Genomic DNA, 27,418 nt, shown 5'->3' on the forward strand with positions numbered 1-27,418 from the left:
TTATAAATTTTAGCGTTTACAAATATAATTCCATAAAATTAACTCAAGAAAATAATTATGATGAAAGCACTTTTGTAAGAATTTATGCCCCTGTTTGTTTCACTCTTTTTTAATCATTTTTCTATTATCCTATTTGGATTAAAAAACAGAATTTGTGTTTCTATTTACTCATTATTTTGAAAATTAAACCGAATCAAATAAGATTTCTTCTATTGAAAATGAAAAAGGACCGGGGGGGGGGGCGTCTGTGGCTCCGCCATTGTTTGCCAAACAACTAATGAAAATTTTAAAAAATATCAAGCCTTAACAAAAAAATAATAATACAATATCAAAAACCTAAAAGAAAATAATGAAATAACACAATACTTTCTTGCTTGAATAAATCTATGAAAAGCAAAATTTTTAGTAAATGTATTGAGCAAACCTTGAGCAAAACTTCTTTTAATTTTTTTTATTTTTGGCTTCCAAATATTATAATATAAATTTTCATAACTTTGATCAGATCTAACCTAAGTTAAAGTCAACTAAAACTTAAATCAAGTCAACGTTACGTTGACTTTTAATGTGAATTAATAAAAAAAAAAATTGGGAATTTTCTTGGTATAAACATAGATAATAGCTCATCTTTAATAATTTTGAGCAGCTAAACAGTGACATTTAAAATATAGGAAAGTGATGGGTGAGGGTGAAGAATAATGTCCTTTAAAATATAGTTGAGGTTTTAATTTGGGAAAGCAAGTTCATTCTTACACACAAAACACAAAATATACTTACAAGACCCATTTCTTTTTCCCTCAAATTAGAACAAAATACCTCCAAAAAAAAAAAAGCATAATTCAACCATAAAATAAACTAAATTGAAATGAGTAATACACATACCTAAAACTGATAAAATTGAAAACGAAACTAATTGTGACACTTTGAGTAGTGAAAGCTTCAACAATTTTAGTCTTCAAAAGTTTTAAGAGCAAATAGCATGAGAAAGAGAATGAGAGAATAAAGAATTTTTTGGATAAAATAATAAAAAAGCAAGTGGAGAAAGTTTTAAATTTTTAATATGATGTGGGCTTGGAATGTATATATTAATAACAAGTTTTTTGTGGACCTAGACATATGTATAATAGTTCTCATTTTTTTTTTTTTAAATTTGAGGGTTCGTCTAGGTATATATATTAACAGCAATTTTTGTCAGTTTATATATTAATAATTTTTTTAAAAATATGAGGGTAGGCCTAGAATGGGTTGGATCCACCCCTCGAGACTTGTTTTCTATTATCTTATTCTAAACATTTTTCCAACTCTATTCAACTAAAAACAATTACTTTTCACTCCTTTCAATCTGAAAAATTAATCCACCCAAGACCACCACCGCCAACCGTAGCTGTTGCCGTTGGCACTGGAACAACCCATGATCCGTCAGATCTAGCTAGTTGTGCACCGATATGGCCGTTTCTAGCCAGATCTATCTGGTCGTTGACGAAGTCCAGATTTTGGCCGTTTACGACGGTTAGATTATAGTTGTTTCTGACCAAATCCATGGTGGATCTGGCTGAAAAAGGCTATATCGCAGTACAACTAGCCAAATCCAGTCGATCGTGCACCGTTCCAACGATATCGGCTATTGTTCGACGATGGTGGCCGGCTGTCCCATTGGGTGGTTGGGGTATTTTTATTAATTTTTAAAGTTTTATTATGGGGGTGTTTAGCTAAATTAACAAATGTAGGGGGTTAAAAAATAATATTAATATTTTCAGAAAATGTTTTAAAAAAATGTATCAAATAACTATTCAACATTTTATCCAACTCTGATATAATTTTCAGATATTATACCAAACACATTCTCAAAATCCTATCATATTTGATTTAATCCAACTCAACTCAACTCAACTTAAAGTAGTTTTTCATAATAACATATTTCAAATAGTCTACCAATTAGGCCATATAATTCTAGATCCACTAGAATATGTAAAACAAAAAATAATTTCTTCTTTACTGAAAATTATCTTGTTAATAAAAAAAAAAAAAAAATGCACTATCTAACCCCAAAGGGTTGGCCTGGTAGTCAAGAAGATTTACTCTCTTCTATAACTTCCTATTTCAAACCACCTTGGGGTCACCTACCACATTTGTGATTTACTTGCTATATTAAACTTGTAAGGTGTTTAATAGACTATGAGGATTAGTTGAGGTACGTGTAAATTGATCTGAATACCTTGGTTATAAAATAATAATAATAATCCACTATCAAATAATTAAATTAATGACCAAATGTAACGACAAGAAAAATAAATGTGTAAAACGATAACGATAAATGATATTCTAGTACTTGAGGGTAATATATAATTAAGACTATTCCTCCTCCTTGTTTTGTCAACCCTTGAACCAAGATTTACCAATCGTCCTTGAGGTAACGTTATCCCTAATCCTTTATCAATTCTCAATTTTCAAAAAGTGTAGGCAGTATATTGCTTTTAGTTATCCCAAAAAATAAGGAAAAATCAGTCAGTGGGTAGTTAGTAGTAGTGGTTATATGGGTTCTTGTTATTAGTTATAAGTTAAATGCAATAATTGGAATTTTGAATAACAAACTACCTCTATTTTTAATATATTATATCCATTATTTCTATAAACATATTTTAAGCTTCAAGAAAATTTTAAATTTTTTTTCTTAATATCATTTTTTTATTTAAAAAAAATAAACTTCATTATTTTCTTGTTTGGGTGATCTCATATATCACCAATTCAACATCTTTTAAAAATACCTTCTAAATGAAATGATCACGTTGATAATGTAATTTACATTTCATGTGATCAAGAGCATTAATTAATTAAATTAACAAAAATAGTAATAATATAGTGAATATGAACAAAAAAAAAAAAAAAGCAGCTAGTATGAGACAGAATATATATTGCGAGGCTAGCTGAGGTCATATCTTCTTCTTGGCTACATTCCAAATTTTCCAACTAGTGCTATATATGTACAGTCATGATTAATACTCATATACAAGTATTTATTTTATTTTATTTTTATTTTTTTTGGATGCTTTTCATGAAAGTCAAATGAACTATATATTATTAAATCTGGTATAGAGACTGTTATGCCTGAAAAAGTAAGGTTGATGGAGAGCCTGGTCAGCGTAAATGATCAGAGTCTAGGCAGATCCTACGATCGTTCAGACACTGCCACATCGCATACTGGGGTGAGCAGCATGCTCCTGCCTGTGTAGTGGGTGTGCGCCAGACTGACGAAAGGCTGGAGGTCGTCCACATGTCCAACCCCTGTACTAAACGAGGAAATCGCTCGAGTGGGTGAGTAACGGGACGCAAAGAAGGATTTGCACGCTATCTACCCCCTTTTTTACGGATTCTATAATCATTACTCCAATACATCCCACTATAAATAGAGAGCTTCTCTCTCGTTTGTGGGATTGGCTCAAATTCTCTCTGTAAAAGCTAAATTCTCTCTGTAATAGCTCATTCTCTCTTTTGTAATCATTTGCAAGTCAACTAGCTGAACGCGACCTGACCCTCCATATTAATACAATATCAGTGGACGTAGGAGTCGCATGCTTAAGCATCTGAACCACTTTAAAACATTGTTTCTTCATCTATTATTCATTTTCGCTACCCCCATTCGCGTGTGTCTTCTGGGTCAGCTCAACATTTCATACGTGCATTTAGTTGGTGTCAAAATCACGCATCAATAGTTTGGCGCTAGAAGGAGGGCCTGATTTAGTATTCATCCTTCATCAGGAGAATCTCTGACTAATTGGTCCTACAACAGCAAATGGCTCGCCGATTTGAACCTGAGCGAACCAATCATAGCGCTGGGGAGATCCCCCAGGTACAAGAGGACACTTCTCCCGAGGTGCCCTCAGTTCCACAAAATGTCATGGGGGATATCCTTTCAAGCTCACAACTTGACCTTGTTGTCATGAGCTACCTAGAGAGGTTCAACAATACTCTCCAAACGGTAAACCAAAGGTTGGACTGTTTGGACTGGGTCATGCCACCCGAATCAAATTGGGCGGTCCAACCGCCAAAAATGCCTGCAGGTCACGCGAAAGCGCAGAAAAGGCAATAGCCCATGTCGCGCGTACTGTAGCGCGTCGAAGGAAGGGTAAGCAAGTGGCAAACAGCAGGCCTAATGGCTCCAAAGGGCCGGCAAACACCACGTCCCGAGTAGAATACTCGTGGCATTAAGGCTTGGTGAAAGGTCGCATCCCGAGCCGTCCCATGCCACGTCGCATGAGCACTCCCATAAAAGTGCTAGGCAGGGCGATTCTCATCACTGCCAAAATAACAATCCCGATCGTCATTATACGGGAGGTTCCCACTCTCCACGGGGAAATTCGTACCACCGCGAAGGTCGTCAAAATTCCCTGCACCATCCATCGCCATCACACGACTCTAGCCAGCATGTGTTAAGAGTGGCCAAAACTGCCGGCCGAGGCAAAGAGGAATTCGACCTCTGGACTTTCCTCAACCGCAATCGCGAGGGTCAAACTCGCATGGGGGAAGGCAATCCCCAGATAGCTCCGCTACCTTAGATTGAGGAGCTACAGCGAGCTCTAAATCAGCTAAAAGCTCAACAAAATGAGCAAGGTAGGTCACAGCAGCGTCTCCCTTTTCTCCGGCGGTATTAGTCGCCCCTCTCCCATCAAGATTTGCAATGCCCGATATACGGGCGTTCGATGGAAATTCTGATCCGCAAGATCACTTGTATGAATTCAACGACCTAATAGAGCTTCACCAGGTTTCAAACTTGGCGAAGTGTCGTTGTTTGGCAGTAACTCTAACCTCTCATGCCAAATAGTGGTTCAATTTGCTCCCAGTAGGATTGATCAGCTCGTGGTCTCAGATAAGCACGACGTTCCTAAGACACTTCCAAGCAAACAAGAAGTTCTCAATGCCTTTGAGCTACCTTAGCAACATAAAGCAAGAGAGGGATGAATCCCTCCAGTCTTACATCGACCGATTCCACAAAGAGCTTCATAAGGTGGCTCATACTCCCGAAGAGTTTGTTCGGACTCTCATCATCGTGGGGGTTCACTCGCAGACCGACATGTGGAAAGAGCTACAGGCTGAGGATGATGTTTCCCTCGCTCGCTTCTACAACCTTGCAGAGAAATAGTTCTGTATTGAAAACTCCGTGGAAGCGCTCCACCGCCACGACCCTGGCACTTCAGGTAGTGCACTTGGTCGGGGGGGAAATAGAAGGGTTGATCACAGATGGGCTAATGACGATCAACGAAAAGGAAAGAAACCGCAGTTCGAGCCCAAGTAGTCTTATGCTCTGATTCCTCATCATGATCGTGACAGGAGTCAATATACCCTTTTAAATGCATCTGTCTCGACCATTCTTGACAAGTCAGAAGAGGCCAGTCTAGTCGGAGAGCTGGAGCCCATGAAAGGTCCTTCTTCATCCAGAAATAACAAAAAATATTGTCATTATCATCAGGACAATGGGCATCAGACTGATGAGTGTCGAGCTCTCAAGCAGGCAATTGAAAACCTCATTAAGCAGGGTCATTTCAAAAAGTACGTTGATGACTCTACTCCCGCAAGGGAGAAAAATCAAGAGGAACCAGGAAAGAAGCGTCGTGATCGCAAGGGTCTCTACAGCGTCGGAGTAATCTTCGGAGGGTCGCACCTCGCGGGAAATTCGCGAGGTGCCCAGGAAAGATATGCTCGTGCAGCCCATCACGACCCCATTAGTGTGATGAACACAACGCGGTGACCACCAAAGGTTCGTAAGAAGGAGGAAATTACCTTCTACGAAAAGGACATAGTCTGATTGCATCATCCCCACACTGACGCTTTCGTGATCAAGGCCCTAATAGGGCACTTCGACATCCATAGAATGTTGGTGGACAGCGGAAGTGCTGTGAACATCCTGTTCTAGGAAGCTTTCGAGAGAATGAATTTGGAAGAGGCCGACCTAAAGCCCACCTCGATCCTCCTATATGGTTTTACAAGGGACTACATGATCCCCAAAGGAACGATCTCGCTTCCAGTCAAGTTGGGTGACTCTGACGAGGTGACCAAAGTACTGAATTCATAGTAGTGGATTGCCCATCTGCTTTTAATGATATCCTGGTGCGACCTCTGCTGAGAAACTTTAAGGTGGTCACTTCGATATACCACCTCAAGATGAAGTTTCCCACCCCGACGGGGATAGGGGAAGTTAGCGGATCTCATCACGCATCTCGCGACTGTTACGTAAGGGTAGTGCAGATGGCATGCAAAGGGAAGGGCATCTTGCGTGGTATTCCCTGACAGGCAATGGCGATCAGCCGGATCGAACTGCAGCCGGATCGAACTGCAGCCTGACCCAGCCAAGGATAATATGGATCCTCGTATTCAGGAATACCCTTCCAGTGGGCCAGTTGAGGATCTGCTGAAGTATCGGTCAACCAGAGCGAGCCAAGCAGAGTGTTGAGGATTGGAAGCAATCTCAACCCCCAGCTCGCCACTGAACTGACCGGCTTCCTTAGAGAGAATATCGATGTTTTCACTTGGTCGCATGCAAATATGGTCGGGATCAGCCCGAATGTTATTTGCCATGCTTTGAACATCGACAGTGAAGCCGAGCCGGTTTGCCAGAAATGAAGAGCGATGGATCCGAAGCGATATGCTGCCTTGAAACTTGAGGTAGATAATCTCCTTTGGAATGGATCCATCTGAGAAGCGCTCTATCCAAGCTAGGTTGCCAACCCGATTCTAGTAAAGAACCCCAACGGCAAATGGCAAACCTGTGTTGACTTCACCGACCTCAACAAAGAATGCCCAAAAGATAGTTTTCCCCTGCCTAGGATTGACCAGCTCATGGATGCAACCTCTGGGCATGAGCTGCTGAGTTTTATGGACGTATACTCGGGATATAACAAATTTCAATGTATGCGTCAGACGAAGAGCATGCCTCCTTTGTAACAGATCGGGGACTGTATTGCTACAAGGTTATGCCTTTTGGCCTCAAGAACGCTGGCGCAACTTACCAGTGGCTGGTTAACCGAATGTTCTCCTAGCAGATCGGGAAATCGATGGAGGTTTATGTAAATGACATGCTGGTCAAGTCGCATGTCGCTTCTGATCACATAGCGCATCTCGTTGAGATGTTCGACATCCTCCGAAAATACAGAATGAAGCTAAACCCTCTCAAGTACTCATTCGGAGTATCCTCGGGAAAATTCTTAGGATACATGGTTAACTAGAGGGGAATATAGATCAACCCCGAGAAAATCCAAGCTCTCCTCGATATGGAAAGCCCGACCTCTAAAAAGCAGGTTATGAGCCTCAATGGGCGAATTGCGGCACTAAATCGCTTCATATCAAGAGCAACAGACCCTTGCTTGCCATTCTTCAACGTACTAAGGGCCAACAAGAAGTTCGAGTGGACTCCCGAATGCGAACAGGCATTCCAGTGCATCAAAGAGCACCTCGGAAAGCCACCTCTCCTGTCCAAACCTCTCCCGCAAGAGATCCTCCTCCTGTACCTGTCCGTGTCTTAGTTCGCAGTCAGTGCAGCTTTAGTTCGGGAAGAGAACAGGGTCCCATGGCCAGTGTATTACGCGAGCAAGCGTCTGTTGGATGCCAAGATACGGTATTTGAAAATGGAACGATTAGCTTATGCCCTACTGATCGCTTCCCGAAAGTTGCGACCTTACTTCCACGCCGATACGATCCATGTAATGACCAACTACCCACTTAGGCACGTCTGTTAAAATAGAAGGCATTTCATTAAATACGCCTGCAGCAAAAGCGCAACGGAAAAACATCTGAAGAGGTCTTTATGAAAAACACTCTTCATCTTATAAGTTGCGGAGCGACGTAACTCTTCAATCTTATCTCGTCAGTCGCGAAACGATGCGACCCCTCGACCTCAATGCACATCAGTTGCGAAACAACGTGATCTTTTGTTCTTAAAACTTGCTAAGTGTAATCAGGTCACGGAATTCAGTTCAGGTCGGCATCATCGTTATGGTACTGAATACGATCTAAAATCAAGTCGCTAACCTTATAGCGAAGCTCTTCTCAAGTCGCCTATGTTGAAATATGTTCTTGACCTCTTTACAAGCAGGTCGAGTCAACCATTATCTCTTCAAACGCATCAAGTCAAGGCATAATTATGTAGTTTCCAAGGTTCGATCCTCAAACCTTAAAAACTAGGGGACTTCTGTTATGCCTGAAAAAGTAGGGCTGACGTAGAGCCCAGTCAGCGTAAATGATCAGAGTCTAGGCAGATCCTACGATCGTTCAAACGCTTCCACATCGCATGTTGGCGTGAGCAGCTTGCTCCTGCCATTGTAGTGGGTGCGCGCCAGACTGACGAAAGACTGGAGGCCGTCCATGTGTCCAACCCCTGTACTAAACGAGGAAATCGCTCGAGTGGGTGTGTAACAGGATGCAAAGAAGGATTTGCACGGTATCTGCCCTATTTTTTGCGGATTCTGTAATCATTACTCTAATACATCCCACTATAAATAGAGAGCTCCTCTCCCGTTTGTGGGATTGGCTCAAATTCTCTCTATAATAGCTAAATTCTCTCTGTAATAGCTCATTCTCTCTTTTGTAATCATTTGCAAGTCAACTCGTTGAACGCGATCTGACCCTCCATATTAATTCAATATCAGTGGACGTAGGAGTTGCTTGCTTAAGCATCCCAACCATTTTAAAACATTGTTTCTTCATCTATTATTCATTTTCGCTACCCCCATTCGTGTGTATCTTCTAGGTCAGCTCAGCATTTCATACGTGTGTTTAGTTGGTGTCAAAATCACGTATCCACAGAGACATTTCTTTTGTACTGGGAAATATAGATATTAACGAAGGAAATGAACCCAAAATGCATTAAAAGGGAAAAAAGCTACCGCAAATAGGGATTAAAATAGTTTCATTAATGAGATCCTGTAAACTAATTATTATGTTCTTCTTCTTTTTCTTTTAATTTATTTTTTTCATTATTATTTCCAAAACTTGAGTATTTTTCAAAGAATTCTAGAAGACGCGTTAATTTTAATTAGAATATTTTTACGTTTTTTGGTTAAAGAACGTTTATACATGCATTTTTTTTTTTTTCTTGATTAATATATTTATATATACACCTGTTTTGAGGTGAGATAATTGTTATTTGTTTGGTCCCATGCTCTTAATATACAAAATCATTTTAAACGTCAAAACCAACCCATTTGTAAACTAAACGTGTAAATTCCCCTGAATTATTTGAAAAAATAAAAATAAAAAAAGATATCGCTAGAAAATGAACTATGGTTTTCATATATTTATTTTGACTGATAATTGGAAATTAATACAGCTTATTAAGAACAAATTAATATTCTAATCTTATTTTGTCGTAGTGTAAAACCTTTGAAACTTTACCTACGAATTGAAGAGTTGTTAATCTTTCAATAGTCTAAGCTTGTTTGAATATAAATTTAAATTTAAATTTAAAATTTAGTTTGATAATAATTCGTTCAATTATTATGTGTTTAGGATAATAATACATTTGTCAAAGAAAGGGACTAAAGTACTTCATGCAACATAAAAGAAAAAAATGTTTTAAGTCTTCAAGATATATTACTATATAAGCTTCGTGATTCAACATAGTATTCATTCATTTGTGGTCCATTTAATCTCTAAGAGTTGAGAATTTCCAAATTGAATTCATTTTGAGAGCTTTTAGTGAGAGTTGCCAAAATGGCCAAATTTTGGCCTCATTTGGTTTATTATGCCTTGGCATTATGTTTGGTAGCTACTAAAATTGTTGCTAGTAGCTACTCTCCACCACCACCTTATATCTATACCTCCCCACCACCACCGTCCTCGCCGCCACCTCCACACTCGCCTCCACCACCACCATCTCCTCCCCCACCATCGCCTCCACCTCCACATTCACCTCCACCACCGTCTCCACCGCCACCATCACCTCCTCCACCTCACAAATCTCCGCCACCACCCTCACCTCCACCACCTCATAAGTCTCCACCACCACCATCACCTCCTCCTCCCTATGTTTACAGCTCACCACCACCGCCTCATAAGTATCCATCACCATCACCATCACCATCACCATCACCATCACCGACACCGACACCAGCTCCTGCTCCCTATGTTCAAAGCTCACCACCACCACCCTCACCTCCTCCACCTCATAAGTCTCCACCTCCTCCCTATGTTCACAGCTCACCACCACCGCCTCCTTCATCACCACCACCACCATCACCTCCTCCACCTCACAAGTCTCCACCTCCACCATCACATCCTCCTCCCTACATTTATAGCTCACCACCACCACCACCACCATATTATTACTAAACAAGATCACTATTTATATAGACTATGAGGATGTCATCCAAAGTATGCATTTATTGATTTGTTTTTATCATTTTCTCTTTGATTTATTTTTTCCCTTCTTGCTTGTCATTATCTAACTATCATTTATACATTTCTTTTATAATTTTTTTTTTTTTTTTTATTGCATTGCAGGTTATAAGATAGGAAAAATAACATGAGCTGCGGAATTACAAATAATCGAAATTTTCTATAGGCCTTGAATGCAGATCCCTTTTCTTAAACAATAAGGCTAGCTCCATGTTGATGAATGTTGATGCTTTAAAGCGCTGGAGAACATTTCATAATTTTCTGTTGGAAACATTTTGAATACATGGAAAAATGTCTTTGAAATTGTAATTTTTATTACTTTAATAATATATAATCCGTATGAAAAATATATAATAAATTGCATTATTTTTATCAATCTGGATGGCAACATTTAATTCGGTTTTATTGTATTGAAAAATCTTTATTCATTCAAATAGTTACTTTATTCAAATCCATTGCTTGATAGTCAAACAAAAAATAAGATAAATTTTAAGTGCAATATGAACACTTTAAAGATACATAAATATTTGGTAATTAACAAATAATCGTTATAGTGTATTTGTAAAATATGTACTTTGAAATTAAATGTTCCAAGATATAAGACACACTGATACCAATCAAATACTTTAGTGGCAAGATAATTAGAACAATGAATTTGTAGAGATTTATACAAAATACAAAAAGATTTTTTTAAGTGGTTTGATTGCTCGTAATGTAATATTTACGTACACTATTATATTATTAAATGCGTTGAAATAGTAGTTTGATTTACAAGGAGTTTGTAATTGGTTTTTTGCAACTTATTCTCTCTCAAACATATTACAATTAAGTTTATATGTTACTAATTACACGATTGAGTTGAAGATTGACTCAAATTCAATAAAATGGGGAGTAGCATGATCTTTAGCCTCGATCATGAGATATATATCGCAAGATATCAACATGCCAAAAGGGGATTTATTTACTCTGGATTTCCTGTACAATACATTGAAACGTCTAATATTTATTATTCACTATATATATAACGCGTTTATCTTACTGGGTGAAGAAAACCATATCTCTATGACTCCTTTCATTGTTCTTATTTTCAGATTTGATTTATTCTGCTTAACTATATATTACTATATATGCAATTGAATGACCTCACATACTTTCATCAATTAAGAGCTTCAAAACCCCACCATGTATACATTTGTCCATCAATTTTCATTGTAGCATGTTTCAGGCCAAAATTAATATAATAAGGTAGATGTATTATTTTGAAAACAAAAATTAATATATAATTATTATGTTGTGCATTAATTTTGTAATATTACTCAATGAAAACTTGTATAATTCTGTAACTCTTCACAGGACAAGGCCTAACATGGAGAGATTCATGCATGCAAATGAAATTACAAATACAGAGAGAATTAATGGATTTAACCAAATAGATATTATCTATTTTAGGCTTAGGACTGTACGAGTTTGATTTTGAGTTTTACACAAAGTTAATTTCTTCCCTGAATTTGCTGCACTTACACCAAAAGGGAAAGACGTATTAACTTAACCAGAACTTAAATAAATGCAAGTTGGTCATTGTGGTTGTCATTTTTGATGTGATGTGATCCTTATTACTAGCATAATAGTATGGATCGTGCATGCATGTGTAATATTACCCTATTTATTTATCAAGAACATCATGTTTCAGGCATTCCAACTTTGGTTAATATATTTTCAATTATTTGTCCACATTAAGAGAGGCAATTGAAGCGTTTAGGGTTCATTCATAACATTATATTTCATCTCTATCTATTCACCAATATGGATACTGACTGCTTAAGTCATCTGATTTGATATTATGATGAAAATATATATATTATTTCTTAATGGTCGGAGATGTTCAAGCTAGTTTACGTGTATCTCAACTAATCTTTCGGGACCTTGGATCTATCAGTTGAGTAAGAGTTCTGGTAACTACCCTTATTAGTAACTGAGGAAGGACTCAGAACCTCTTGAATAATATATCCAAGAGTCCCTATCGAAACACTCAACCACCCAAAAATAGTTGTGGAAAATAAAAATAAAATTCAAAGAAATGGTGATGTTATATGTAATTAAATTGATTAGGTTTATATACACTATTTTTATATTAAAAATTTTGGGTCTCAACTATATATTTTTAATAATCGATGAATGATATCACACAATCTTACCAGTATTTTTTGTGGTTTTCTGATGCAAAATGTGGTTGATCAAATGAATTATAAAGTTATTCGATAAGTAATGTACGTATTGCAATTTCTAACTCTCTCTATATGGTAACAAAATCTAGAAATATAATCAATCTTTAAGTGACCCAGTGGTTCGATAGGGACTCTTAGGTATATTATTTAAGAGGTATTGAGTTTGAATCTCTCATCGGTCACTAATAAAGGTGGCTACTAGAGTTTTTATCCGGTCGATAGTTCCAGGGTCTTGAAGGATTAATCGAGGTACGTATAAACTAGTCTGAACATCTTCCATCTTAAAAAGAAAATATATATATATGGAGATATAACACAAATACACAATCACCATCCCACTTTTAGCATTTGAAACTGCAATTCAAATGACAACGAATAAACTTAACAAAAACAAATATATCTTCTACACCAAACCACAGTAAGGTGCTCCCCTTTCTTTCATCATGACCTCAACCCACCACCATTAAAGCTTTGAAAAGTCTCAGAAATGGGCAGCTCTGGAAGCAGAAGAAGGAAGGCCTCAACGTATTTAATAACTTTGAAATCTATGTCTATCTTATCCTCATCCACATGGATATGGTATTAATTGGTTGAACATGACATCTCATCGACATGCCTTTGATTGTCAGCTTTCATACATCAAAACCTGTAAATTTATTGATTTATGATATATTTATGTGAATTGTTTTGTTCGTATAATTTGGAATGGGATGTAGGTGGCTTGGATGGTTCCAGAAAATCAGGGCAGACTGATTGGGGGAAATTTTTTAAAAAGCCATATGAAGTTCAAATTTAATTAAAAGATCATATAATTTAAAAGTAAATAACCTTATTTTTTATTAAAGTTAATTAAAAATGATTAGGGGTTAATTAGGATTAATGAAGTATTGTGTAATCTTTTAAAAATTATAATGTCCCCAAAGAACCAAAATTCTTGCAAACAAACCCAAACACCTTCTTCTTCCTCCTCCCGCTACATTAACGGATCCCTCCCCTGGTTGTAAGCTTCGTCTAAATCTTCTTCTTCTTCTTTTGCATTTTTTTCTTCCTGAACATCTTCTTCTTCCTCCATCCTATACATCTTCTTCTTCCCGCCATTAACACTATCTTGTTCCTCCGCCATTAACATCTTCCTTGCCATAGATCCTCCTCCTCCTCCTCCTCCTCCTGACATTTCATCCAGGTATGTATCTCCTATTTCCATTTTCTATTTCGATTTACAAAGATTTAATGATGGATTGAGTTTGGGTTATGATTTTGATTTAGTTATTTAGGTTATTAGGGTTGTGTTTGATGTAATGAAAGTTGAAAGGAGTGAAATTTGTAGAATATTTTCTTGCATTGTGGGTAGCTGGGGGTGGTAGCACCGATTGTAGGTGGATATGACTGAAAATATGTTCTGGATATGATAGATCGCTTAAGCGAGCTGGTGTATCGCTTAAGTGATCTGATACGTCTGGTAATGTAGCAGCTAGATCGCTTAAGCGAGCTGGTGTATTGCTTTAGCGATCTGGTACGTCTGGTAGTGCAGCAGGTAGATCGCTTAAGTGATCCAGTAAATGATATATTAGATCGCTTAAGCGATACACCAGATCGGTTAAGCGATTGTGCAGATGCTTTTTAAAATATTTCAACCCTTAGTACATCAGTTAACAATATTTCTTTTCTTGCATTATAGGTACTTGGCTATTATTAGACATGGGACAAGTTGTTTTCGGTGTTGAATATTTTGGTGAGTGGGTGGAGGAAGAAAGTAGCTGGAAGTGGATTGGGAAGAGCAAAGAAGTTATACCAATTGTTGTGAGCACAAATGTTAGTTTTGATAAAATAATTAGAAGAGGTGATTTGAGTTGCTCACGTTGCGATATAGTCGTGAAGTATGTTTTAAGCAGAGTTCCTGAACATTATAAGGTACCTCCTGCTATATTAAAGTCGGATGAAAGTGTGAAGTTATATATGATTGATGTGGCCGATAATGGTTCGAGGCCGATTTTAAGGGTTTCTTTTGTAGATAAACCGTTGGAAGTTGGTTCAAAGGAAGGGGATAACAAGGAAGTTGGTGGAGATTTGCCTGGTTTTAATTTGAACTACGACGACATTAATTTGTTAGTTGAAAAATCAAGAGTAGGCGGTGAATTGGGTGGTGAGGAGGACACTGTAGAAGAGGTTGGTCATATGCGACAGAATGAAAATGTTGAGGAGGAGGACCTTGTATATGTTCCTGTAGATGTAGAGATTCCTTTAAATACAGATTATGCAGAAGGTATAGTTTTTGAGGAAGAGAACACTATGGTCGTTTATGCAGGTTCAAAGGGGGCAATTGCAAGTATTAGTGAATCAGCTCATGTTTTTACGGATGGATCGGAGTTGCGCATAGGGTATTTATTTGACAACAAAGAGGAAGTGGTGAGGAAGCTAAAACCTGTTGCCGTGAGAGGTAATTTTGAGTTCATCACCAAAAAGTCAAATTCATCGGTTGTGACGGTTGCATGTCGTGACCGAAAGTGCAAGTGGCAAGTTTATTGTAGAAGGTTGGCGGAGTCCGAAAAATTTATTCTTAGCACATATACCTGTGAGCACACATGTGGTTTGAGATATATTTCAGGTGAGCATCGACAAGCCTCCGCTGATGTTATTGGACAATTTGTCAAAAGTCAGTTCGTTGGAGGGAAAAGTTCATCTCCTAAAGACATTCAGAGACTTATGCGCATAGAGTTGGGATGTGCTATTAGTTACTGGAAATGCTGGAAAGGGAGATAACATGCACAAGATTTTGTGGGGGGCACGCAGGAGCACAGGTACATAGTATTAGAAGCATACCGTTATATGGTTGAGTTGACAAACCAAGGTAGTAAGATGACTTTGAAGTGGGACATGAATATGATGTTTAAATATTTTTTTGTTGCTTACGGTTCTGCTATAAGCGGTTTTGTAAACATGAGAAAGGTGTTGGCTATTGATAGTTGCTTTTTGACGGGAAAGTATGGAGGTACATTATTGGTGGCCACTGCACATGACAACGAGAATTACACATATCCTTTTGCATGGTGTGTGGTTGACTCTGAGAATGAAAAGTCGTGGACTTGATTTTTTCAGCAATTACTTACGATAGTGCATGACGGTGATGACTTGTGCATAATATCCGATAGACATAACTCTATAAAGAAAAGGATTGCCACTATTTACCCTCAAGCACATCACAGATTCTGTATGAGGCAGCTTGGTGAGAATATAAAACAAAAGTTTAAGTGTGCTGGCCTCCTTCAGACATACTATATGGCAACAAAAGCTTATCGGGTTGATGAGTTCGAAGAGCACTTCCATCAAATCCGAATCAAGGATGATAGAGTTGCTAAGTATCTTGAGCATGATGTTGGTTTCAAGCGATATAGTAGAGCTTATTTTCCTAGAAGAAGGTTTGATGTCATGACTATACACATAGCCGAGTCCATAAATAAGAAGTTGTTAATAGAAAGAGAGTTTCCAATAGTTGCACTTTTTGATGCAATCCAGAGGACATTGTCACGGTGGTTCCATTGTCGTACGAAGTCAGATAATTTTACTACAACCCTTGTTCCGTCAGCTGAAAAATTATTGCGAGTACGTATGGAACTATCAAATACACTGTTTACCTATCCTTTTAATGCTTAAGAGTTCACTGTGTGCGACTATGGTTCGGATGCCCTAGTTAACCTTGTTAGTAAAACTTGCAGTTGTAAAGTGCTTGACATTCAACGTTTACCTTGTCCTCATGCACTAGCAGCACTGAACCACCAACGGAAGTTGGATTTTGGTTCAAGAATTTACATGGAAGTTTGCTCCTCTCTCTATATGGCAAATCACTACATGCTAGCTTATTCAGAAACGATATATCCAGTTCCTCCAGAAGAGCAGTGGGTAGTGCCGCCAGAGTTGGTTGACATTATCATCCATCTGCCATTCAAGAAGACAGCAAAGGGGAGAAAAAGAGCTAAACATATTCCAGCAGCCTCTGAGGTTCCCCGGAAGATGAATAAATGCTCAATTTGCAAGCAATCTGGCCACAAGAGAAGCAGTTGCCAAAAGCAATCACATGGAGATCCAGAAAATTAGGTTCGAAGAAGGATGAAATCGAGAGAGTTGCCAAGGCCAACCGTTGATGAGTTATTGTTTTCAATTATTGATGTTTTAAACTTTATTATTACCTTGAATAAATCATCCTTTATATTTAGTATTCTTGTTACATAACCTAAATATGTGTTGGTGATTTTAGTTTGGAATTAGGTTTTCAAATTGAGGAGAAATTATGGAATTAATATGTGTTGGTAATTTTAGTTTGTCAAAATTCAAGAGAAAAGCTGGAAAAAAATATGTTTTGCCCATGATCGCTTAAGCGACTAGATATATCGCTTAAGTGACAAAATGTTTTTCATAAAGGATCGCTTAAGCGATATCATGAATCGCTTAGGCGATCGTGCACATGGGCAGATATTGATTCTGCCAAGCACATGATCGCTTAGGCGATTGTGCACCTGGGCAGATACTGACTGCTTAAGTCATCTGATTTGATATTATGATGAAAATATATATATTATTTCTTAATGATCGGGGATGTTCAGGCTAGCTTACGCAGACCTCAACTAATTTCTCGGGACCCTGGACCTATCGACCGAGTAAGAGTTCTAGTGGTTATCTCTATTAGCAATCAAAGAGGGACTCAGAATCTCTTGAATAATATATCAAAGAGTCCTTATCGAAATACTCAAGCACTCAGAGGTAGTTGTGGAAAATAAAAATAAAATTCAAAGAAATGATGATGTTATATGCAGTTAAATTGATTAGGTTTATATACACTATTTTTATATTAAAAAATTTGGGTCTCAACTATATATTTTTAATAAACGATGAATGATATCACACAATCTTACCAATATTTTTTATGGTTTTCTTATGCAAAATGTGGTTGATCAAATGAATTATAAAGTTATTCGATAAGTAATGTACGTATTGCAATTTCTAACTCTCTCTATATGGCAAAAAAATCTGGAAATATAATCAATCTTTAGGTGATTGAGTGGTTCGATAGGGACTCTTAAGTGTATTACTTAAGAGGTATTGAGTTCGAATATCTCTTCGGTCACTAATAAGGATGGCTACTAAAGTTTTTACCCGACTAGTAGTTTCAGGGTCTTAGGGGATTAATTGAGGTACACATAAACTAGTCTGGACATCTATCATCCTAAAAAGAAAAATAAAAATAAAAATATGAAAATATAACACAAATACACAATCACCATCCCACTTTTAGCATTTGAAAGTTGAAACTGCAACTCAAACGACAACGAATAAACGTGAAAAAACAAATATATCTTCTAAACCAAACCACAGTAAGGTGCTCCCCTTCCTCCATCATGATCTCAACCCACCACCATTAAAGCTTTGAAAAGTCTCTGAAATGGGCAGCTCTGGAAGCAGAAGAAGGCCGGCCTCAACGTATTTAATAACTTTGAAGTCTGTATCTATCTTATCCTCATCCGTATGGAAATGGCATTAATTGGTTGAACATGATATCTCATCGATCGACATGCCTTTGATTGTCAGCTTTCATACATCAAAACCTGTAAGTTTATTATGATATATTTATGTGATTTTTTTTTTTTTTTTTTAATGGGATGAAGGTGGCTTGGATGGGTCCAGAAAATCAGGGCAGGCTTATTGGTGGAGGCAGATAGTCATTTAATTTGGATGGGCTACTGGGGGCTTCAATCCATGACCCAAAACGTATACACGTATATAGAGCCGATGCACGACCCGACCCAAAAAAAACATAACACAAAAAAGAAAAAACACGGCATGATAAGGTACGGTACAAAAAAAAGCACGGCACGATATAAAAATATGCGAGCCGTGTTATGGGCCCATACGGCACGACACGAAAAAAATAAAATTATAAAATTAACAACTACTTTTTAAAATAGCTGTTACCCCCTGCACAGGGGTAACAACTATTTTAAACTGAAAATCGTATTACTAAAGCCATTATGTGTATGAAAGATTGAGTGACAATAGATTTCAAACTTCAAAATCGTGTTACTGAAGATATATTTGAACATTTTAAGAATTTAGAAATTAATGAAAATGAAGATGTATACTAATTCTTAATCTTAATTTCTAAGTTTGTATTTGTAATTTATAATTATAACTTATAAGTAATAAAAAATGTTGAAATTCAATTAATATTTTAATGTTTTATTATTTTATTATATTTTATAATCATATAAATACAAAGTGTTACTAAATATAACATATAAAATATTTTTATAATAATTATTAATAATAAATCAAACTTTATAAATATTAAAATAAAATATTTTTACAAATACATACATATTTGCTTACATCATACATATGTCATGATGACATGACATGACATATCATGTCAATGACCAGGCCTGGCAAGTCACAAATATATATTTGCTTCTGTTTACTTTGGGCTTGGGCCTTAAAACATAAAGGCCCAATTTTACATCAGTTTCTAGAAGAAGAACACCTACTTTAATACTTTAATTTACTTTCAAGTAATCCATCCTCATGCAATAATAGATCATATTATGGTATTAAACTATTAATAATATGACTAAACGACCTTTTCCCGCCCAAGGTTTGCCTTAATAACACTTTCCCTTTCAAAAAGTTTCAAAATACAAATTTCTCACCCAAAATTTATATTCTGTTAATATAAAAAATACGCTTCACTTTTTTAGCCAGCGTTCGTAGAGTTATTAGGAGCCAATATATGAGGGGTTTTGTAGAGTGGATGACAATAGATCGAATGGTGGTAACTAATTGAATATTGGCTGTCGGAATCAGTTGAAAATAAGCTAAGAACAGGAAACCTTAACTTTGCGGTGGTTGATAGTCGGTGAGAAATCAAGTGTCGGAGTGAGAAGGGTTTTGTATAGAATAGGCTAGAATCGGCTTTGGGTATTAACGAAATATAAACTTAGAGTGAAAAAATGGTATTTTAAAACTTTTTGGGTAGAAAAGAGTCATTAAGCCAAACTTTGGGTGGGAAAATGTTGGTTACTCTTATAATATAGTCAATAATTTAATTTTAAATAGAGAAATTTTGATTTATATATAATATTACGCCTGAAAAATAATAAGTAATATTGCATATTAGTTAAACAAATTTTTAAAGCATATAATTATATAATAATGTTACGACTAACTTACCACTATTATTCAAATGATTTTGATTCAAAACTTAGATATATAAATAATAATTAATTATAAATCAAAAAGAAAAAAATATGAGATTTGGGCACGCAAACTCTCCACTCGTCAGCGTCTTTACAGGAGATAATGCCCTGCAACAACAATTAAGAAAGCCACTGACACTGTCTCTCTTCTTTTTTCGGTCTCAATCTCAATCTCTGTGCTGTATTCGTTTTCTCGAGACCCAGTGATAGCCTTCGTGAAGTTGTGTATTGATGGAGAATCAACGAAATAAAGCTTGCCCTTATTGAGTTCAAAGAAGCAAAGGTAAAGAGAATCGAAAGCGAAGATGCGGAGAGAGATCTCGCTTTTGGTTCAGCCACGAAGTCTTCTCGTTTTGTTACTCATCTTTATTTTCCTCGTTTACGCTTTCACGATCCATAACAAACCGGTGCGTTTTATTTGTTTGTGTATTTTGTGTTGGATCTAATTGTTAATTTTATTGCGGAAAATGATGATCTGGGTTTTGAATAATGAAATATTACTCAAATGGGGTTAAAGGGTTTTTATTTTATTTTTGATTCTTTGTTAAGAGTGCCAATGTGGGTTTTCTTTTGAATTGGGTTTTAATTTTCTTTTTACTGTTGTTTGATTTTGAATTTCGATGTGAGATCACTGGTGAAGATAACGAAGTTTACTGTTATTTAGAGCTAATTTTTTTTTTTTTTTCCATTGTTAGGGTTCGTTGTTAGACTATTGCCTGATCTTTTTATAACTTTAAATTGTTTATAGTTTCATGGTGGTTGTCACTTGCTCTCTTATAATTCTGTGAAGAATGTGATCAGAGGTTTCTTCATGTTATTTGTGTTTTAATTTTAGCTCTGTAAGTACCGTTACTGGTTCTGTTCAGTGAATAGCTTGATAGAGGGTATGAGTAGAGGAGTAACGTTTATTTTGGTGATTTAGAAGTGGTAGGAAAAATTTGTCTTTGAATTTTGATGACTATTGCGGTATGCATTAGTGGCTGTTTTACTACATGTAAAGTGAATGGTTTGTCAATCAATAGTTTGACCTTCAATTTGGAGAGCAATGCACCCACCATTAAAATATTGGTTATGGTAGGGTTGTTTTTTGCATTGCTCTAAGCTATGGAGATATAGAATCCGAAGTGGGAAATGTTTTGTTCATTGAGTCATGAAAGTGCTTTTAAGTTGTGGTATACTTTTCATTACTACAAGATCATTTCCCTAATACTGTTTTAAATGTTAGTTAATTGTCTTGTCTTGGACTCAATTTTTGTTCTATTCCTTTTAAACTGATTCTTAGGAGGAGGAGAAGGTGGAAGAGTTGTATGAAATTACGCATAGAGTATACTTGGATGTTGATATTGATGAACAACGATTAGGTACTGCTTTCTCATCCACAGTGCTGTATGACAGTGATATGACTGCAAAAATTTTTATCTTTTAATTAAAGAGTAATAGCAATTACTGAAGTAATGCCATATTGATATTAATCCACACATTAAGCTTTTAGATAGATTCTATTATATGACAGTGTTGTAGTAATTAATTGCGTCTTTTTCTGCATTTCTCATCTTATTAACTTCCAGTTCTGTTCTGGATTTTGCAGGTAGAATTGTTATTGGATTGTATGGCCAGGTTGTTCCAAAAACTGTTGGTATGTATTCAGTCTGCTGTGTTAATACTTTCATATCACGGTTTTGGAAGCTTAATTTGTCTAAACCAGGAGAATGCTCAATTTGCCTAATTTGTGGTTCAGTANTGCTTGCTTCGTAATACACCAAGTGAGCAATATATCTTTTATTTCAAATACTAGTACATTGGTGAACCCTCCATGGTGCTTTTGAGAGGGTCAACAAAATTAATGCTCCTTAATGAACAAAATCTAATACAAAACAAAACAAAATTACAGGGGATATCATTGAGCAACAGCCAATCAATCCTATTTTCCATTGCGAATCATTTATGTCATTGGTTACCAGATCCTGCCAACGATTTCTTCGACTTCCTGTTCCCGTAAATCTTGGTATAGATTTTCTTGGTTCTTACTGAAAGTACAATGTCCAAACAAAATCCAACAAGGCATGCTATTGACATGATGATAAACACAAGCCCATAACAATGGGCTCCCACACAAGTGTTGCCGCCTCCCGGAGTTGGAGTAGCTTGAGCGTCGTATAGATATCCAGCAAGCAGGCCGGAGAAGAGGAAGGAACCGAGGGGAAGGTTGAGGACTAAAATGTTGTAGATTAGACCATAATATTTGAGACCAAATAGTTCAGAGGCAGTGGGGACTGTTATAGCTAGACGGACTCCATAGCATATCCCGACCACAATGGATCCAATGTACAGAGAACCAGGCACAGCTAATGCCATGAGAATGTAGCCAACCGCCATTATAATCTGAGAAGCTGCATTCCAAAGAGGTCTTGGGGTTCCAGCTTTCCTGCAAAACATGGTGAGCATTAGCAAAATGATTTTTAAATACGTTCAAGAATCTCTCAACATCAGAATGGTAGCAATCAATCGGGGATGTATCAGGCCTACCTAACATATGACAGGAGAATGGCTTAAAGCATATCTATTGACAATGAAGAAATGACATTATGTCATTTTCAGCTGATTACTTAACCCACTTGCAACCCTTTTAATCTTTCTTATATCATATTCATGACTCGAAAGCATTATTGTCGAAGAACAACAGTGGTCCATGAGTTCATCTATAGCAAAAATCTACACGGTCACTTAACCAACAAAAAGTTTCTTATTCTAGTAATTGAAAAATGATTTTCCTGAATCAGAAGACTATTGAATTTATACTCAACCACAATCAAGTACTTGAGAAGGTTTCGTGAGTGTTCGATGAAATCACAAACCATAAAAGCAACAAAATGTGAGAAGGAAGAACCCATGTATCAATTGGCTGAACAAGACCAAGGATGAAAGAATACAGCTAACTTATCTATCAGAAATGGACCGCCCTGAATAGACTTCGTCAATGCCTCTACCCCACCAAAAACTTTGCTTTCAGAAGCTATAAATTGATTATGTAGAAACAAAGAAAAAGCAACACCTTATTATTGACTTTCCATACCGATGAAAAGGAATGTGTGCAAGCGACTATAAACAGTTACTTCAAAGCTGAAAACAAAAATCAGATGCAATATCAATACAGAGATTGAATTTGAGTATTTGACCTCAAAACTGGGGTCACACCTACCAATACAACTTCCCCCACATACCCTATTACAACTACCAATGCAAACCGTTCAACATTTCATTCTGAAATGTAGCGTAAAAGTCATAAATCTTCAGGGAATTAGTGTAAAATGAAGGGTCCAAATGGGCAGATCTTATTCTATTCATTCAACTCTTCCAGTAAAAAGGAAACAAAGACCTTAGACTACTAATGAAATGAAAGGATGCTTAATCGAGAAGAAAACTATAAAGACTATTTAACAATCAGTCAATTCCTTGATATATCTCACACGGTTTGAATATTTTCCCATGATAAATTATATGTGAAACCAGGTCAAAAGCAAAGTCATGCAAACAGGACAAGCTAAAAACGACATCGTAACAGCAAATTACCAATTAAAAAACATAATAAAAAGGCAACAGCCAATAAGGTGTAACTAATTATAATTAAGTGATGGCTTAAACTTACTTAATAAAGTACTCTGACACGGAGCCCGAAATAATCCGCCCGAAAAATCCCCAAATACTGGTCAAGGAAACAAAGATTGAAACGTCGGCGTATCCAAGAGCCAACCCAATCTGCCCCATGTTGTTCATCACCGCCAACCCTGTCCCCACCCCACACAAAAAAGACACGAACAAGATCCAAAAATCAACGGTTTTCAACGCCTCAGATATCGTGTGCTCCTCCCCTAAATTCGGTCTCCTCTTAACCTCCACCATGGCCACAGCCGACTCCTCCGCCGCCTCCTCCTCCTTCTTATTCTCCGCAGCGGTTTCCTCGCTCGCTAATAATGGCTCAACGACCTGTTCTTCCACGTCCGGTTCGGTTTTCAACAGTCTCAAATTCCAGCTCTTTATGTAAGAGTAAACCGGGATGGCTAACGGAGATGCTAGCAGAACTATTAAAATAGTCGAGAAAGTCAACGAAAAAGCTTTACTTTTGTTCGGGAAAAAATCGTAACCGAGTAAATAAAGCGCAACAACAACTGCTACAACGTTGAATACATTAAAGTACTTGGTTTCTTCTTCCTCCTCCGCCGCGGTAGCCGCCGGGGGAGTCTCGCGCAGGAAGAATACTGCAATGAGACAAACGGCCAACGGGACAGTCGCGAGCATGATAAGAAACGAGGAAGAGTTATCGTTAAAAAGCGCTGTACAAAGGTCGGTGAAAATCGCCGTACTGAGGCCCACATAACCTTTTAAAATACCAGAAACAGGCCCACGGTTCCGCCTAAAATTCCGTATACAGGTCACGAGGACGGCGGTGTTCATCCACGTGGTACTGTTGCCACCCATGCAGAGAAATATACACATCTGCCAGTAAGCTAAAGGTTTTACTTTTTCACTGACGACGAGCCATTGCGCGCCGTAACCGACCAGGCCTTCGATGGAGCCTATGAGGAGAATGACAGGGGTCGGGATGCGGTCTGAGGCGAGGCCGGCGAGGAGACCGAAGGCTTTTCCGACGTCTTTAGCGACGGACAAGTTGTTGAGCTGAAGCTGTGTGAGGTTCATTAGGGTTTTAAGAGCGTCTGAGTAGTTAGAGAATGTGTAATTGTTGCCGGAGATGGCCTGGACCCAAACGGCCGTTACTAAGGCCAGCCATTTGGCGGCGGTGGCGGTGTACGAAGCGTCAAAACCCATCAACTATTAATTTTAAAGAAGAAAAGAAGAGTGAAGCAAGTGGCGAGCATTGAAGCTTGCAGAGCGCTGTATTTAAAGTAACGAGAATGTGGTATTGTTGCTGTAGATGGTAAAGCGACACGAACGGCTACGTTTTGGTGCAGTTATTTAAATGTGGAAACTTTAGAATGTTACTGTGCAGTAATTTGGAATTTTAATCGCAATTTGAGATGCAAGTTGTGAAAGTTTGGGACCCATTAAACTGTCGACTGAGATTAAAACTGATAACGACAAATTAAATAATTGACATGTGTCCAAGTAGAAGATATGACATTTATTTTACAAATTGTAAATATTAGTTTTTAGTAATTAAATTATTTACAAAAACCAACTGAAAAATATTTTTTCAAAAAAAGAAAAGAAAAAATAAAGCAATTGTATATTCAGAAAGGTTGTAACAAACTGGTGAGGTGGCGACAAACAAAGTCTCCTTCTGGGTTCTGGCACGTCAGGGTGACGGCGAAGTAGGTTGTTACAGTGTTGCAGTATAGTCAAGCGTACGGGAGACCGTGGTGTGTCGTGTGTGGCGGTGAAGAGAGTTTCTACTTCTAGATGGTGTCTCAATCGACTACCGTTCGATTATAAATCCAGTAGAGCTCATGATCTAATACAGTAGTACTTTACAGCCGTTGGTTGTCAGCACACAGTTTTTGACATTACGCTTAAGGTATTGATTATATTGTACATCACTACATGGGAAGATTGGATTAGATCAATCTAATCCAATTGCACAGTAGGGTACATAAATTAACCAAAATGGAGGGGTTGAAATAATTAACCATCTTTGTAGAATTATAAATTAACCAAAAATGGGGGGTTGAAATAATTAACCATCTTTGTAGAATTTAAAACCGTTAAAGAACAACTCTAGTATAACCTCTTTGTAGTTTAATATTGTAATTAATTAAATTATTATTACGAAGAGATTATAACTTTTAAAGGTATAGTTATAAAAATTATTTTTATTAAAAAATTATTTTTTATTAAAAAATTATTGTTTTAATTTTTTATTTTATAATTTGTTGATGCTCGTTTTTGGCACCAACTAATTGTCACAGCGTAACGCTGGTTGGAGGATAAAAACACGGGATAATGAATTCAGAAAGTGAAATAAATGCAAAGAGAGTTTTTAAGTGGTTCGGATGTAAGGTAGCAAGTCCTACGTTCATGGTTTGTTTGATATTAGTGTGGGTCAGGTCGCAACAGCGGACTGACTTACAAAAGAGTTGGAAAGAGTAAATGTGTTTACAGGAGAGAGAGAGAGTTTTTCAATGTAAAAAATGGTCGAATCCCTTAATGAAGGGGTCATCTTCATTTATATCAAACTGAAGCGTGTAACATCATTAAATCCATGGGTTGGTGTGATTGTCAGGATATAATTCGGCTTTATGTCCATTGCTCTCTTCCAAGCTGACTTCGCCGATTTATTACAGGGAAATGGACGCGTGTGAGTCCCTATCATTTGACGGGCCTGACGTGGTGTGTTGCTCTGACGGGAGCAGGTCACCCTTCACGTGACTTTCCCACGTCAGCCCTTATTTTCTCAGGCATAACAGAACCCCTAGTTTTTAAGGTTTGAGGATCGAACCTTGGAAACTAAGTGCATGGGAGGTTTTGGTCGCTCCGACTGAATGGGATGAGTCGGCGCAGGACTCTTGGCGAACACGATCTCGCGTAATTCCTTGCGTAAGCGACCTGACAATCTCATCCTAGCGACCTGGATTGATGGACGCTCCTTCTGTACCTTAGAGATTCAATGAACTGGTTCTGCGCTGTCAGGCGCTCTGCACGCGTTAAAGCGTTTGTCAGACACATTAAATGCATCGTGTGCTGACCCGACGCCATTTTGACAGCATAGTTTGCAGCGCATTCGAAACGACGACTCTATCACGGCATTTAATGCGACGTGGGGCGCAATTAATGCAGGTAGAGAGAGTGGGCTGTCGTTTCGGTCCGGGGGTGGTAACCATCGATTCACAATCCATATAAAAAATCGCGTTTTCAGATGAGGTCACCAAAATTTCTCTGTTTCGAGTGACAAACCTTTGCAAACCAGAAAACCATTCTTTTCCGATCGGCGCTTCTCAGGCAACTGAAACGAGTTTCGGTCTCGGTTACTCATCCAGAAGGTAAGATTCTTCTTCTTCTTTTTCTTTGCATTTGCTTGGTTAGGCGATGGCATTGGGTCTCCCTGGTGTTTCACCAGAGGCGTGACGCCGTCATTGGATTCGAGCCGTGGACGGCGGCTCAGTTACTTTAGGGTTTAAGAATTGTCCCCTGCCGCCGCACGGGGCAAAACACGAAGGCCTAAATGACCGTGTTGTCGATGTTGCAGATGGAATGGAACGCCACAATCCAGACACGAGGAAGGAGCCAGCTCGTCCTCGCAGGAAGTTCCGGGACGCGTCCCTTGATGTCTTCTCGGTCCCACCCCAGAGGAAATCGATAGGATAAAAAGGCAGTTTGAGCCGCGCGGAGGTGTGTCCTCGACCATACCAGGTCGTCACGGCGCCCTGCCGATGGCCTGCCGTGATCTCTGAAGAGATCTTCAAGGGTGGAGGGAGGATTCCCCTCCATCCTTTCATCAGGTCGGTCCTGGATCACTTCGGGATCACGCCGATGCAGCTGACGCCAAACGCGGTACATCATCGCTGTCGCGATGTACATCGCGTGCTGCGAAAGCGACTGGGCGAGCTAACGGCAGTGGAG

The 27,418-nt window shown here is 37.9% G+C and overlaps 3 protein-coding genes across 3 annotated transcripts; 2 read left to right on the forward strand and 1 right to left on the reverse strand.

Moving 5' to 3' along the window:
• The first annotated feature begins 9,621 nt into the window (after nucleotides 1-9,621).
• Nucleotides 9,622-10,729, forward strand: LOC116138542 (extensin-1-like). The gene is made up of 2 exons (XM_031424252.1): nucleotides 9,622-10,356; nucleotides 10,486-10,729. Exon 1 carries the CDS (start codon nucleotides 9,697-9,699, stop codon nucleotides 10,312-10,314), a length of 618 nt encoding a protein of 205 aa, XP_031280112.1. The 5' UTR covers nucleotides 9,622-9,696; the 3' UTR covers nucleotides 10,315-10,356; nucleotides 10,486-10,729.
• A 9,174-nt stretch (nucleotides 10,730-19,903) lies between these two features.
• LOC116138592 (peptidyl-prolyl cis-trans isomerase CYP21-1-like) lies at nucleotides 19,904-21,601 on the forward strand. The gene is made up of 3 exons (XM_031424305.1): nucleotides 19,904-20,253; nucleotides 21,129-21,207; nucleotides 21,435-21,601. Exons 1-3 carry the CDS (start codon nucleotides 20,152-20,154, stop codon nucleotides 21,599-21,601), a joined length of 348 nt encoding a protein of 115 aa, XP_031280165.1. The 5' UTR covers nucleotides 19,904-20,151.
• On the reverse strand, nucleotides 21,596-24,670 carry LOC116138564 (protein NUCLEAR FUSION DEFECTIVE 4-like). Its single transcript, XM_031424279.1, has 2 exons — nucleotides 23,493-24,670; nucleotides 21,596-22,271 (listed from the first exon to the last, which is right to left on the reverse strand). Exons 1-2 carry the CDS (start codon nucleotides 24,668-24,670, stop codon nucleotides 21,794-21,796), a joined length of 1,656 nt encoding a protein of 551 aa, XP_031280139.1. The 3' UTR covers nucleotides 21,596-21,793.
• Nucleotides 24,671-27,418: the final 2,748 nt, after the last annotated feature.

This window comes from Pistacia vera, unplaced genomic scaffold, assembly GCF_008641045.1.
Source record: "Pistacia vera cultivar Batoury unplaced genomic scaffold, PisVer_v2 Contig342, whole genome shotgun sequence".
Classification (NCBI taxonomy): Eukaryota; Viridiplantae; Streptophyta; class Magnoliopsida; order Sapindales; family Anacardiaceae; genus Pistacia; species Pistacia vera.

Coding starts and splice junctions, on each gene's coding strand:
- LOC116138564 (XM_031424279.1), bottom strand. CDS start 24,670: ATGGGTTTTGACGCTTCGTACACCGCCACCGCCGCCAAATGGCTGGCC. Junction 22,272..23,492: donor GTGTCAGAGTACTTTATTAA/GTAAGTTTAAGC, acceptor CATGTTTTGCAG/GAAAGCTGGAACCCCAAGAC.
- LOC116138542 (XM_031424252.1), top strand. CDS start 9,697: ATGGCCAAATTTTGGCCTCATTTGGTTTATTATGCCTTGGCATTATGT.